The sequence below is a fragment of the Dermacentor variabilis genome, chromosome 8 (assembly GCF_050947875.1).
Source record: "Dermacentor variabilis isolate Ectoservices chromosome 8, ASM5094787v1, whole genome shotgun sequence".
NCBI classification, from domain to species: Eukaryota; Metazoa; Arthropoda; class Arachnida; order Ixodida; family Ixodidae; genus Dermacentor; species Dermacentor variabilis.
Genome location: NC_134575.1, coordinates 146023853 through 146038186, shown reverse-complemented (window position 1 = coordinate 146038186; position 14334 = coordinate 146023853). Strand labels below are relative to the sequence as shown.

Sequence of the window (14334 nt, the reverse complement as noted above, 5' to 3'; positions counted from 1 at the left end):
CGTGAATGAGTTCTCCTCCCCAGCTCGACGGGGAGCATGCCGTCGTCCGAACCCGACTCAGGTCCGGACTCGGCGCCCCCGCCCGGAGATCGTGGCCGCCCACCGGCGCTCGGCTGCGCGGCTTCTGACTGCAGCGCTCTCCGTTGCGGCCGCCGGTGCTTGCGGCTCGCGCCGTCTCCTTTGTCTTCTTCGGCTTTGAGCCCGCGTGGATTTGGCGTTCATCGTGGCGTCGAAGACGTGAGGTGCTGTCAGTCGCCACCCTGCTCCCGCTGCCCCGAGGAGTCCGTTGTTGCGGCGCGTGCTGTGCCAGTGCTCGGTGTGGTGGCCTCGCCAACGGCCGGTGTCTGTGTCCCTTCGCGCGCTCCTCGCTTGCGGCGGCGACGCTGGTCGCGCCCTGACGAGGCGGCAGCTCGGCGGCGGTGCCCATCCGGCCGCCCGTCGTCATGGCAACGCTAGGCTTGTCCAAGGTGTTCATACTGGACAAGTACTTCGCCGAGTTGCAGAAGTTTTGGGAGACGGAGCGCAAACTGCAGGGTGAGTTTTTCAGTGTCACTGCTGCCCGGCCTGCCCCAGTTTTGTGCGGCTGCCCGCGAGAAACATGTCCACGCATGCTTCGACGCGCGTTTCTTCTGGCTTCAAAATGCGCACAGTGAGAGGCTTTTCCTTTCTAGCCACGGCGGGTGCAAAAAGGAGAGTGGCGTCTCATACTAAAAACGAATCGCACCTTGCTGTCATTAAACATGCAGCGAATATGTATGCGGCTGCTGTCCACATATTTATTGAGCTACTAGAACAGCGTTGTTGTACAGCGCACAAATCCGAGCTTTCGTGCTGGCACATTGTACGATGTGTTAATCTGTCCCGTGAAGGCAGCTGTGTTGAATAGAAGTTGTGCATGCCTGATCACGAATACGTTTATGCAAGTCGAGCTGCAAGAAGTCTGTTAGCGAATATTCACGTCTTGAAAGCCACTGATCGTCATTATTCACCCATGCTTCACGGTAGTGTTGGGCAGTGAATAAATTGCCGAAATAGAAAATACAAATATGCCTTTATTTCCATACACGTACAGCGAACTCAACGAACTCTACCACGTTCAAGGAAATGGGCAGGCATTGTCACTGTCCCGGGACTTGTTTCGAAGCTCTGAGAAGCGGAGCCTGATTCGTGCAGCAAATGCATAGGTATAGCCATTATGGAATAATCTGTCTTTATGCAAAGTTGAAGACATTTGTTACGAGGACTCTGGCGCCTCATCAAAGAACGGGCACAACGTAATACAGCAGCCACCGTCGGTGTTCATTTATCTCGTATGTACGAGTTAACGTGGGCTATGTCTATATCTCAAAAATGCGCTGTCCACAGCCGCTGTGACATGGCGAGGGAAGACGCTCCCTTGGTCGCCGCTGCCTCATCTCTTCGCGAGGGTTTATTTGAGACTGCTTCTTGCATTTCTAGGCGCATACAGTTGCGATAGTCACAGGCGCATTAAGAAGACGCACAATCCCGGGCAGTTATTGCCAGAAAGAATATGTGTCAATGGGGACGCCGATTTCAATATACGCATGTTTGCGCAGGTTCTTCCAATATGCCATAGCAAACCAGTGTCGGTGACTGCAGCGTCCCCGCAAAATTTCACGTGCATTCTTGGCATGCACGCATATATATATATATATATATATGTGCACACACATACACGGTGACATATTAACATGTGCCCAAGAAGATGTGTACTTTCTTCACTCCCAGAAACCTTAGTTCTTTTGTATGTGAACTTTAGAAGTTGTGTCATCACATTTTCTGTAATCGTTGCTTCTGTCGTTTTCATCGTAGTGTTGAGCCCCATTATCATTCCAAGAATTATCAGAGTAGTAACCGGTACCATTTAGGCACCAAAATCTCCATAAATGCCACAAAAAAAAAAAAAGATAATAATAATAACACGCGGTATCAGTGCAGGCGAAGTTTCCTTTTTTTTTCCCCTCGGTTCTAAGTGAAGCTGCCTGCTTATTGTGGCTCACGTAGACGTAGTGCCAAATTTACACCTGCGTTCGCGCGCATTTTTTTTTTGCGTATATCTCTGAGTTTTGCAAATCATGACTCTCAAAATAAAGTCCGCGTACGGTCTGTGTATACACGAGGACATTTGTCATCTCCACGAGAAATTCAATAGTTTGGTCGCACGAAATACCTGTAAGTGTAATAGGGGACACATATCTATGTAGTATTCTTGTCTAACTGCACATTGCTTCTTGCAAGTAGTTTCTTTTTCTTTTTTTAATTTCCAACCTCCCACATTAGTATTTAAGGATTTTTTCTGTTGCTTTACTAAGTTTCTTAGAGTAATTTCCCGAATGCCATTGCAATTGAACTTGTATCATAGTAAGATGGCAAAATACGTAATTTTTAACAGACGTTACCGACCGGGCCACTGCGCACCGTCCATTAACAGTGTCGCTGGCGCGGTCAAGTGGAGGAGCTGTTTCATCAAAAAAAAAAAAAATAACTTAATTAATCACGCGGACGCATCGGAGGCACTGTGTTACTACGCTAAAGAGGCAACTTATATGCCAATGTCGTAACCAACCTGTTGCAGTTTTTGGTGCTTCTGCGTGGAAATTCGCTAGCCAGTACATTATGCGGCAACGATGTTTGAAACATCGTACGTTAGCACATGCCATCAAAAAAGAACATGCAAGGGAAAAACTGAACCAGCTAACCAATTGCGCTTTCGTTCCCGTCGTAACTTTTCCAGCTGGTGCACGCAGTGTGTGTGTGTGTGTGTGTGTGTACCAGCTATAGTTAGTCAAGCCTTATAATACCTACACTAGATTATGTAATACCATCTTGCACCGTGGTTTTCTTTTTCTCTTTCTTTTCTTCCTTTTTTTTTTTGCGTGGCTTGGCTAACGTTAGCCGGAGCACACAGTGTATATACAGTGCCTCGAATAAGTATAGGCCCCATTGGGACCCTGAATGATTTGACCGTAGGCATCACATTTTTCTCGAAGAAGCTGGCCTATATTTCCACTCATAGCACATATCGCAACCACGCAATGCGTTGCATTCGTCGTCGCATTGGCCACATCTTACGCGGCCGGTGACTCAAAACAACTGCAAACATGTGCAAGCACAGCAAAGACGGCCGTGTCCGCAAAATCTGCCCGCCATGGAGCTACGTAAGGTGGCACTCGTGCTGATATCGAATGAGTCATGGCGCCGGTTCGTAAAGGTGTAATGACCTGTTGAGCCAGGACGCTCTGTCTCGAGGAAAGCTTCCCGTACTAACTGGAACGCGTGCATACATCGTCCAGCCAAGTATCAGCACCCGCGCCTACCTGCGTCGCGCCGTCGGTGATTGCGAGTAGACTTCATTTAATGGGCGAAAAATAACCGCGTAATGCCGCGACGTGTTTCAGTTTCGTCCATATCCAGTATTGTTGAGGCTATACTGAACCAGAGTATTTGGAGCTTTACCATCCGATTTACTTGGATTATTCTACACTCAAATCGAAAAGCAATAGATTGGGAAACTGTCAGGGTTGGGAATGTTGGGATATAGATATTATAACTTGGTTATAAATTGCTCTCCTGAAGTCATCGATATTATCGTCACGTCATTACACGAGGGAGAAATTCGCCGGTCTTGTAGACAACGCCGTCGAACCTAGCAATGGCGCTGGGTTTCGTTATGTTGCTCATAATAAATCGACTGCTCTGCGCGCTTCTTCCGGCTCTGCTGAAGCGTGCGAGCGGCAGCAAGCGCAGGAACCGTCCGAGCCAGTCTGTGCCGTGACGTCACGCCGCATCCGACATACCGTGGGTGCTGAAACCAAAAGTTGTTCGTAGGAACAAGTATTACGTGGCAGATTGCTTATGGCGTTCTCACGCTTCCTAGTATTTTTCTAGACATTAAAGGGTTCTAGCCTTCAGCTAACACAGGCAATGACAAGCGTAATATCACCTCTGGTTTATTGCAAAATGACGCTGTTGAGGAGGGTCCCGGGCGAATGTCCTATTCACAGATTAGGAATATTTTTCAGACTGATGTAACGATGTTTTTTTCCCTTTTTTGCTTTGTCTATTGCAGTATATGCAGACTTCAGGGTTGTGGTATTGTTTTTTTATTGCAGTTGCAAAGTTGTGAACTGGACGCACCATGTCACTTCAAATGTTCCATTTTATGGCGATTTTTTCAGAAAGCCACAATGGCGTAGATCAAATACCCTTTGTCCAAAATTGTTACATGAGACATTTTTTTTACTTCTTTTTTACATTCTGCAAATATCACCTTAATTTGTTCCTTGAGTTTTGAACGGAACGATTTGCCTGTTTTCATGTATTCGGATAGGATTTCAGGATTTTCCTCTCGAGTACCGCTCATTGGCAGCCTTGCTTAATATGTTCTCTTTTGGTCGGCAGACCACGAAATGGCGTGTTAGGTCGTCCTCGAACGTGTGTGCTACTTCGATGAGCTACAGCTGTAATTGACGTCCGTCCAATGGAATTCATTTATCTGTCGTGGGGGCTCAGTGGCTATCGCACTCTGCTGCCGAACACGACGTCCTGTGGCGGTATCCCCACCGTCGCCGCCCAATTGCTGTGCGGGTGCGAAGCGCACGTATACTCACAGTCTCGTGGCGACAATTTTGTCGCAATTCGTCGCTACTCGTCGTCCCTCGTAGCCTTGGTACGCCGCAGTGAAGTTAGGATTGTCGCTTTGATATCGCAAACATATTTCTTTTCGTACATTTCTTGTTGCCAATACTGAGCCTGCAGCGCAGTAGCCCCGCGCAGAAAGAAAGCTCATCGTGGGCCCGACAGATCGAGGCTACCCGTGCAGCGCGAGGCCCTTCGAACAGCTTGCACCCTCAGAGGCTGCAATCACAGCGTCTTATTGCGCGGAACACCTAGCATATTGGTTGAAAAGCAACTCGCTGATATTCCTTCAACGGAGCCAGTCCAGGTGTCGATTCTGACGGGGCCGACAACCTTTCAAAATGCAAACTGCGGAAACAGCTAGCCCTCCGATTCAGCTTACGAATGAACTTTTAAAGCGCAGAAGCTCATGTTCACATAGAGCGTGAGACGCAGTTCACAGATTTAGCGATGTCGTTACAATTGTCGTCACGCTGGAATTATGCGCGAAGGGGGGTAAACAAAGACCTCTGTCGCCTGGTTACTCGGAAGGGCAATGTGTGATCGTGACGTAGTAGGGCGCTGCGAGCGCTCCGGCTCCAAATCTGCGCCTCTCTAAACTCGTCACCCCGCTGCCATGGATACTGGCGAACGTGGAAAGGGAAATTTCCCTTCTACTAGTTCGTTTTCTCGTTTCATTTTGACTTTTCGCTAACAGTATATGGAAGACAGACACAATCTGTCTTATATATACTGTTAGCGAAAAGCCAGATAAAGTATTTTCCATATATTGCAGCCTAGACAACTATAGTGCGTGAAGTCGTGCAGACTATTTCATTGTGCAGATACGTCTGCCATCCATCCATCCATCCATCCATCCATATAGCTCAGTATTGGCAACAAGAAATGTTCGAAAGAAATATGTTTACGATATAAAAGCTACAATCCTAACTTCACTGCGCTATGAGGGACGACGAGTAGCAACGAAGTGCGACAGTTCGTTGCCAGTCACTTTTCTCTAATAAAAGTCACATAAATGTTTCGGTTTTGTTCGCTTTCTTACTATTCAGCGTGTTCCCTGTAACACTAGAGTGCGTGGGGGAGTGCGTAATGCCATACATATGCGCCTACTAGTCAAGCTCGCGGTGACAGTAGCTCTGAATAAAAAAAAAAAGCAGTACAGGAGAATGGTCACGTGTACGCACATTAGAGCACAAACATTCATCCGTGAGTGTCGGACTTTGTATGATTTACCCGGAAACTGACATTTGTAGCTTTAAACGTGCTCGTCAGCGTTGATTGAGCTCCGCGCCCATTTATGTGCTTTCTGTGCTGCGAAATTCGATCTTTCTTTCTTCTTTTGCAGCCGCCGCCAGTGTAATTGGCGTGAAAACAGGAATGTTTATGTTGTACTTTTTTGAAGTGCGAAGACAGAGACATGAACCGAGAACACGCGATTAGAATTGGACAAGCGGCTCACTCACAACTGTAAGTTCTCAAAAGGCAAGATATATATATATATATATATATATATATATATATATATGTACTTCAATGCATTGAATGCATGTAACTTCAATGCATGAACATCAACGAACTACATACCAAATCGCCGTTTTGATAGCAACGTTTCTTGTAGATTATTCGGCCGTTTTGTTCATTTGCTGGTCCCCTTGGGTCATTCCTGCAATTTATTTATTTATTTATTTATTTATTTACTCATTGATATTGTTGTGCGTAGAACGCAGAGGACCTTTCTCATTGGACAAGACCTTGGGACCATGATATCGCGCATCACAGATTAAGAAGGCCACCGATAACCCTGCAGCAATTCCAGAAGGCAACCGGACTGAGCTACCGTGTGGGACACAGCGCTGATAATTTTCATTACGCCGGAGACTCCAGTGCACATCAACTGTGCACTTTTCTTGGTCCTCCTGACCTTTTGCTCCCGTTTCCCCTTGCACAAAGCAGGGTAGCCAACCAGGCGCCGTTCTTGTTTGCCTTTCGTGTATCCTTCTCTCTCTCTTTCTCAGAGGATCGACTCAAATCAAGACAGCAGAAACGCGGCCTCGAAGGAAAATTAAGCCGCAACTGTTATTCTGTGTTACATCGGAAGTCCCCCGACTCGAATACAAAGTGGAGCAATTCCGTGCCCCCTCCCCCCACGAAGCGTCGTTTCGCCTGCCGCAAATAACGACACGGCCAAACGGTTTAGCACCCGCGCGCTAACCACGGCGTCCTCCTGTACACGACATGTTGGGCATCCGCATTCCCCGCGCAAAGGCCGATCGGTGGTGCTTGACGCCTCTCGTGTGCCTGCGTGCATGGATGAACATGAGAGCCATCGGCGACTGCCATGCTTCGAGCAGGTTCTTCTTTTAACGCGGCCTGCTGAGCACGCAGCGCGTCAACAATTGCCCGATTGTTTGCCGGGACGCAGTCGGGCCCGCGGCCGGTCTGCTTTCGTGACTTCGTTATTATTCACGATTTCTTTTTTTTTTTTTTTTTGCAGGCGGCTCATGTCCGCCTAATTTAGTTTTTCTAGTCTATTATCTCGTCCTTTTCTGGCTTCACAGCGGAGTGAAGAGGGTCAGCCTGCGAGCGTGACACGTATTTCTTAAACTCGAGCGAATAATTGAAAGCAGTTCCCGCTAATTGCTCTGGCACGTTTCGTGTGTCGAAGGAAGGGGAGCCACAGACACGCTCCGCGCGAGTGGAAGAAAAGAGCAACCGGACCGTAGCCGCTCCTCGCGTTCCCCCCGAACGGCGAGCCTAAAACGGGCACCGACTGGTTGACATCGATGCCTTGCGCCGATGAAAAATTCTCCGCACCTCTCATTTGTTGTGCCTGCAATCTGTCCAATAGGCGCGTACCGAAGAAGCGGCTGTGGGCCTCCCTTCCATGGCACAGATACTTTTCTTTAAACTGTTGCAACAGTTGCCCTGATGTCACGGATCTATCAGAGTTCCACATTGCCAGGGTACATTACATTCCACCAGAGCCAAAGTCAGTGGCTAACAGGCTACCAGGCTAACAGCATGTGGAACGCAGAAATAAACAATAAACTGCACGTTATAAAGCCACAGTTAGGTTTTTTGGCCCTCCTCAACAAAATCACGGCGAACAGATGCCCTGTTCTGTCGCCTCAGAATGAGGCACACACTTGGCACCCACAATCTTCTGCTTACTGGAAACGAACCCCCGACCTCTGGTCGATGTGGTGAGAGGCTGACCGTCCCCCACGTCCTCCTCGAGTGTGGGAAAGCCGAATCTGAGAGAAAGAAACATTTTCCTCTAGCATACCATTATTGCGCCCCTATTCACCAGGCTATGGTTCTTGTTAAAGAACCGTTTTTTTAACACCAAAGCAGTCCTCGATTTCTTAAATGATGTTGTCCTACATGTTATAAGCCCATTAAATTCGTAGCGCATCCTCTTTCCAGAGCATGCCTCTGTGATCGTTGTTTTGTATAGCACATGCCTCCAGGCCCTTGTGTCTCGAGGGCTCTCACGAGGCAGTGGTGCTCTAGTCAATTTTAGCATCTTACACATTTTGTATGTCGTATCATTCTTTCGCAGTGCACTTTACTGCTCCTAGTACACGTCATTTGTCATTCCCATAATCTTATTACACATAGACTTTATGAACTTTAGAGCGGCCATTTTTAAGGCCCCTTTACAGCCACGTCGCATCAACTTCATAGAACTCACTACACTGCGAACTCATTACCTCGGACATGGCGATCTTTGGCCATACCTGCCCCTTGCGCTGTTAAACATAATTCATTCATTCATTCATTCATTGTTCATTTTCTGCGCCGGAAACGGCTTAAATAGGAGAAACAATCTTGAAATTTATGACGTCCCACTGCTGTACCAGCGTTTTATTTACGCGCGAAGCCAACGAAGCGGGGAGTTTCACCTTAATTTTCTTTGATAGTAATCAGTCTCTTTCCTCTAAATGAATGTGAATAGAATATTTGAAGAAGAATTTCTTTACACTGAATTAATGCTCTTATTTCTTGCTTACTTTCTGTAAGTATACATTCTCATCTTGACTCATGGACATCCGTCTATCCACCGCACATGCGCCAGCGAGAACATTGAGAATATTCTAAGCCACAAATGCGTAGGCTTGTTGCTGTCGCCAGGTTTCACCGGAGAACCGCACGCAGGGATCACATTTACAAAGTACTAAGATATGTGCACTGAGTTTAGCACCATTGCAAATTTTCTGTAAGAGCCGGAAGAATTATATATATATATATATATATATATATATATATATATATATATATATATATATATGTGTGTGTGTGTGTGTGTGTGTGTGTGTGTGTGTGTGTGTGTGTGTGTGTGTGTGTGTGTGTGTGTGTGTGTGTGTTGCATCGCATACGGCAGACATTGTCAGCTCCTGACTGGAAGCTTACCATTATCATTGAAAAGGAAGGTGTACAATCAGTGCATTTTACCGAGGCTGACATATGGGGCAGAGGCTTAGAGATTGACAAAGAAGCTTGAGACGATGTTAAGGGCCGCGCAAAGGGCCATGCAGCGAGGAATGCTAGGCATAACGTTAAGAGACAGAAAGAGAGCGGTTTGGATCAGAGGGTAAACGGGTATAGCCGATATCTTATTTGACATTAAGAGGAACAAATGGAGCTGGGCAGGTCATGATAAGCGTTGGACCATTAGGGTTACAGAATGGGTACCAAGAGAAGGGAAGCGCAGTCGAGGACGGCAGAAGACTAGGTGGGGCGATGAAATTAGGAAATTCGCGGGCGCTAGTTGGAATCGGTTGGCGCAGGACAGGGGTAACTGGAGATCTCAGGGAGAGGCCCTGGTGCTGCAGTAGACATCAAACAAACAGGCTGACATATATATATATATATATATATATATATATATATATATATATATATATATATATATATATGAAACAAAGCAGTTCTGGGTCCGGGTAAATATTCACAGTGAAGTAGACGCGCGTATGAAGCGGTTTATTGACGTTTCGGCCGGGGTCCGGCCTTCATCAGAATTCTGATGAAGGCCGGACCCCGGCCGAAACGTCAATAAACCGCTTCATACGCGCGTCTACTTGACTGTGTATATATATATATATATATATATATATATATATATATATATATATATATATATGCGAACTTCAACTACAACCTTCTAAATGTGCGCAAGAACACGCCATTGATTTGGAACTGCACGTCTGCAGGAAGGAGTGAGGTATTCATTTTGGTATCTTTAATAACGTATGCTATCGTAGCCACAGCGATGACCTGCAGGGGCCAGTGTGCGTTGGGAGCATTGTTATCAAAGCCGTTTCACTCATGCTACTACATGGCTTTTTATTGCGATATCAGCGTGCGGCCTTCTGCTTCGAACAGACGATGTTGGGAGCGATGTCATTTTCGTTCTTGCAACGCGCTTACGTCGTTCGTGATAAACTCACTCGCTATAGAGCGGTGTTGTGCAGTCGTACAAACGCGTTGCTTTGGATTTTGTACGGGCGCTTCCGGGCGTTTCTGAATATCCTCTGCATTTTTCAGAAAAAGAAAGTACCGTCCAATCAGTGACACAGAAAGATTACAAAGTCAATTAGCGTGGCCCCTCATCATTGGTCAAGCAACTCGAGCGCGAAGTGCGTTGCCCCAGGCTAGGAAGAAGGCGCTTTCAACGAAGGGAGAACTTAGAGGAATCAAACTGTTGTGTCGGTGAGATTTGGTTTGTAGGGCCACTTTAACTAAACAGCTAATCACAACATTTTCGAAATAGGCCGACACAATGACGACAAAATGCTGTTCGCCTCATTAATGTCATCCACCTCCCATGTACGACCTTCTTTTTTTTTTCTACCCGAGTAATGTTCTTTTACGTCGAACACCCAGTATACATTTCTCATCGGCGTTGCGGACACCTGACATGGCTGTAGTGCAATAGCCTCGAAGACCACGCCTACTACACACTATAGATGGCTCGTCAGCCTGCCTCGCTCCATTAGAGACGAGAAATCCACTTGAGCGTCCCTTCTTTCTCTCGATCAGCCAGCAGTGAAGACACTTGGGGGCGTTAAGCCGTGTGTACACACATAGCGGCTCGATTCTGACCGCCAGTTCGCGCTACATCGCTCGAGCGTAACACACGCACAACCGCGCTCGGGGAAGCGAGGACGGAGGATGGTATAAAGCCCCTTAAACTTCGTAAAGTAGTGCCACGCTTTGAAGAACGCCGCCTCCTCCTCCGGCGCTCTGGCCGAAGCCAACGCCGCGTCGCTATTCGCCTAATGGCATCACGTGGTCCCTTGCGCCGGCTTCGTTTGTTTACAGTCGCGCTTCAGTGCCATCTTTGCTCGAGAAGCGGCGCTTGTTGGCGGCATTCCTTCCGTTCCTATTCTGTGTTGTTTTGATCTTGTGAACGCCTTGAAGGATGTTTTGTTGCAAGTGCGACGTCGCTTCACGTCATTTTCTGTTACCATGACCTGCTGCGCGTTTGGATGCCAATACAGTTTTAGCAAAGGCAAGAATATGTTCGCGATACCGTCCGGTAAGCGCAACGCGTTAAGAAGAAAGACATGGCTTCACCGAATCGGGAGGGAGAATTTCCGACCAACTTCCTCCGCGCGACTATGTGATGTAAGTTGTGGCTCTCTCAGAGTATTGTATGTGCCAGGCTTGCGTATTGTGCTGCGGGAAATAACGTAGTAGATATTGCACAGTTCACTGTGCATGTGTCATTTGTACGCATGCTTTAACATGATTTTTACGCAACGTTTGCTCTGCTTATATGCGCACTACGTGGTCGTGTTAGTCATATTCGGTGCGCTTAATCGTTTTGAACGCCAACCGGCTTGAGTTCACGGGCACGCGAGGTTGCGTACGATAACGTGATTACGAAATTTTGAAGATTCAGCTCAGTCCTTTTGATAAAATTTCAGTCTCGATCATGAAAGCGCCTCAGGGCAGCAACTCTCTGCCTTTTGTGGTTACTTACTAGCCTTCTTTAGATAGACTAGCTTTGTTTGCCACATTTGTTCGTGTTCCTCGTTCGCGGTCGCCCGGTGGATTTGCGATACAGAGGCACCGATGAAAAGCGTGTGTGCTTTCCCAAAACCGTGTTACGCGGTGCGTTCGGCGTCGAGCGACCGCATCATAGGTAATTGAGACGTATGTGCTAATTCGCGTGAGCTTTAAAGTGTGCGAAGCTTAAGATGCGGCGGTGGGGCACTGGCAAAGAAAACGTGCGGTCGCCCGCCCGTTCCCTGGCTGGTTTAGTCGCCGTTCGTGCTTAGTCGTTTGCTCTTTCGTTCGCAGGCTCGTTTAGTCGTTTGCTCGCTCGTTTAGTTCGCGCGCTCATATACTAGTTCGCTTGCTCGTCTATGCCACTATTAGTTTCTACAGTCATTATGCCTAATTCAGACGCGCTTGCTGTAGGACTCTTAGGCTGGTGCGTTTATTTACGCAATGAGACAATAAATGGTGCACACGGACTTGTGACTGCAAAGGCAAATCTGTAATGCATCTATGTGAAAATAAACTGTTAACTTGCAACTCGAATGCCGTTTCATATCATTTAACCTATGGATAAAACATTTCACTTGCCGCAATTTCGGCCGCGTCATGGCCGGGGGATTCTTTGCGCGATCATGACTTCACTAATAAAGTCATGTCTCGCAAATGTTACTTCGAAGGGAGTGCAACCGTCCTGAATGCATGCACCTCAGTGCAACTCGGTTCGCGACAAGTACGTCACTTATTAAACGGACGAACCAACGCACCATGAAGTGTTATTCGTGATAAGTCATTAACCTGAAAAAATTGCTGAAGGCCACAGTGGTCTTGTTTGATATTGAGTCAAGCATTGTTATCGCGCTCCCGCTTCGCGCACGAATGCTAAAAACTCATTTTATTTTCTTGTGTACGCACATTCCCGACTCGATGATCGGCCGCGGTATTTCTGTCGGCGTTGAGACACGAGAAACATAATAGCACCACCGCCCACCTCTGAGACTTTGCGCGCGCTTGGATTGGCAAGCACGCACGTTGGCGGCACTGTAGCTTGTAATACACTTTCGAACCTCTAGAGCAATGATCTCCGTCCGCCTTTGTACGTCATAGCTCATACGCGCCGCGAATTCACATGGTAAGGGCGGCGCGGATTCTTTAGGCTGAGGGCTTGCTGGAGGCGAAGAGGTTGTCATTCGATGGTAAACGTGTTATTTACAACCATTCGCAACAAGATCTTGCGACACGCCCTTGACAAATGTTGCGTACTTAATTGTAGGGCACGCGATACATTCGCAGTCGTCAACGCACAGCGTTAGCACTCCTTCAGATACTTTTTTAAGAAATAGTTATCAAAAAATGAAACAAAAGCTGCCGTTACCGAAGTTGTACAAGCATCCGACTAGAAATTCTATGCTGTACACGAAGTTACGCGGTGCTGGAAAGCCAACGTGAACGCCTAAAGAGCACTGCCTTGCTATGCGTGCATTCACTCTGCGAAAGGTCGTCTGCTGCGCTCGAGCATCGTAGGCGGCGCCATGGTCGAGGAGGGAGCGTGAAAGAGAGGAGAAACGAGGAGGAGTGAAGGCGGAGGAGGAGAGTGGCACTACTTTACGAAGTTTTAGGGGCTTTAGGATGGTACGGTACACGACGCGGCGTGCGTGTCTCTGTCGGAGGGAGAGGTTGTTGCGTAACGAACGAGGCGCGTCGCTAAAGAGGGACGCGTCGCGTGTGAATAGCGCCCCCTGCGCGGCAAAGCCGCAGTCGGCTCGTGGCTGGCTGTGGTAACGCGCGACTGCCGGACCATCGAGGAACGGCGCACAAGCGGGCAAGGCGCTGCAAGAATTGAATCGACGGCAGAAGCGCGGGCTTCCAACTTGCGCTATATATATATATATATATATATATATATATATATATATATATATATATATATATATATATATATATATATATATATATATATGGTCACGAACATTACTAAGACGGGCTCGACGAAACAGACCAGCCTTCTTTTAATGATGGCCGACACCAAAAAAAAAAAAAAAAACCCGGGGCTCCAACTGCGCCCTTCGTCATCTCTCTGGCGATCGCTGCCTGTAGTGGGCAGCTGACTGCGACAGAGGGCGCGGGAGACAGTCTATGAGACGGACACGTCTTCGCGGATGTACTACGGTTTGATCCGTACTACGTGGACAATCTCGGCTCGCGGCCGTCGTCTGCTCGAGCTCATAGTAGTACTCTGAGGGACTACCTCGTAGTTCAGGTCGCTGAGTCGCCTGACGATCTTGTACGGGCCAAAGTATCTACTCAGTAATTTTTGCGACAGCCCCTGATGACGCGTATGGGTGTCCAGACCCACACGTAGTCGCCGGGCCGGGTTCGTACTGGATATTCCTTCGGCCACTGTTGTAATGGCGGGTGTCAGTACTCTGCTGGAGGCGGATGCGGTTGTGAGCAAGCTGTAGAGCTTATTCGGCCTTCTGGACGATGTCGTCAGCATTGTTGCTTTTGTTTTCGTTGTCGACCGGGAGCATGGCGTCTAAAGGTGTTGTTACGCAGCGGCCATGAACCAGTTCAAATGGTGTGAATCAGGTGGTTTCCTGAACAGCCGTATTGCATGCGAATATCGCGTACGGTAAAATGTGGTCGCATAACTTGTGCTCTACGTCAACG

General features: G+C 47.7%; 1 protein-coding gene across 2 annotated transcripts in view; it reads left to right on the top strand.

The window, feature by feature from the left end:
* Positions 1–344: 344 nt before the first annotated feature.
* Positions 345–14334, top strand: part of dachs (unconventional myosin-IXb-like dachs) — a 225301-nt gene continuing 211311 nt past the window's right edge. For both annotated transcript variants that reach the window (XM_075703039.1, XM_075703037.1), the window contains exon 1: positions 345–534. In XM_075703039.1, coding sequence (XP_075559154.1) covers positions 444–534 — 91 coding nt within the window. In that variant the 5' untranslated portion in view covers positions 345–443. The remainder of the gene's footprint in view (positions 535–14334) is intronic.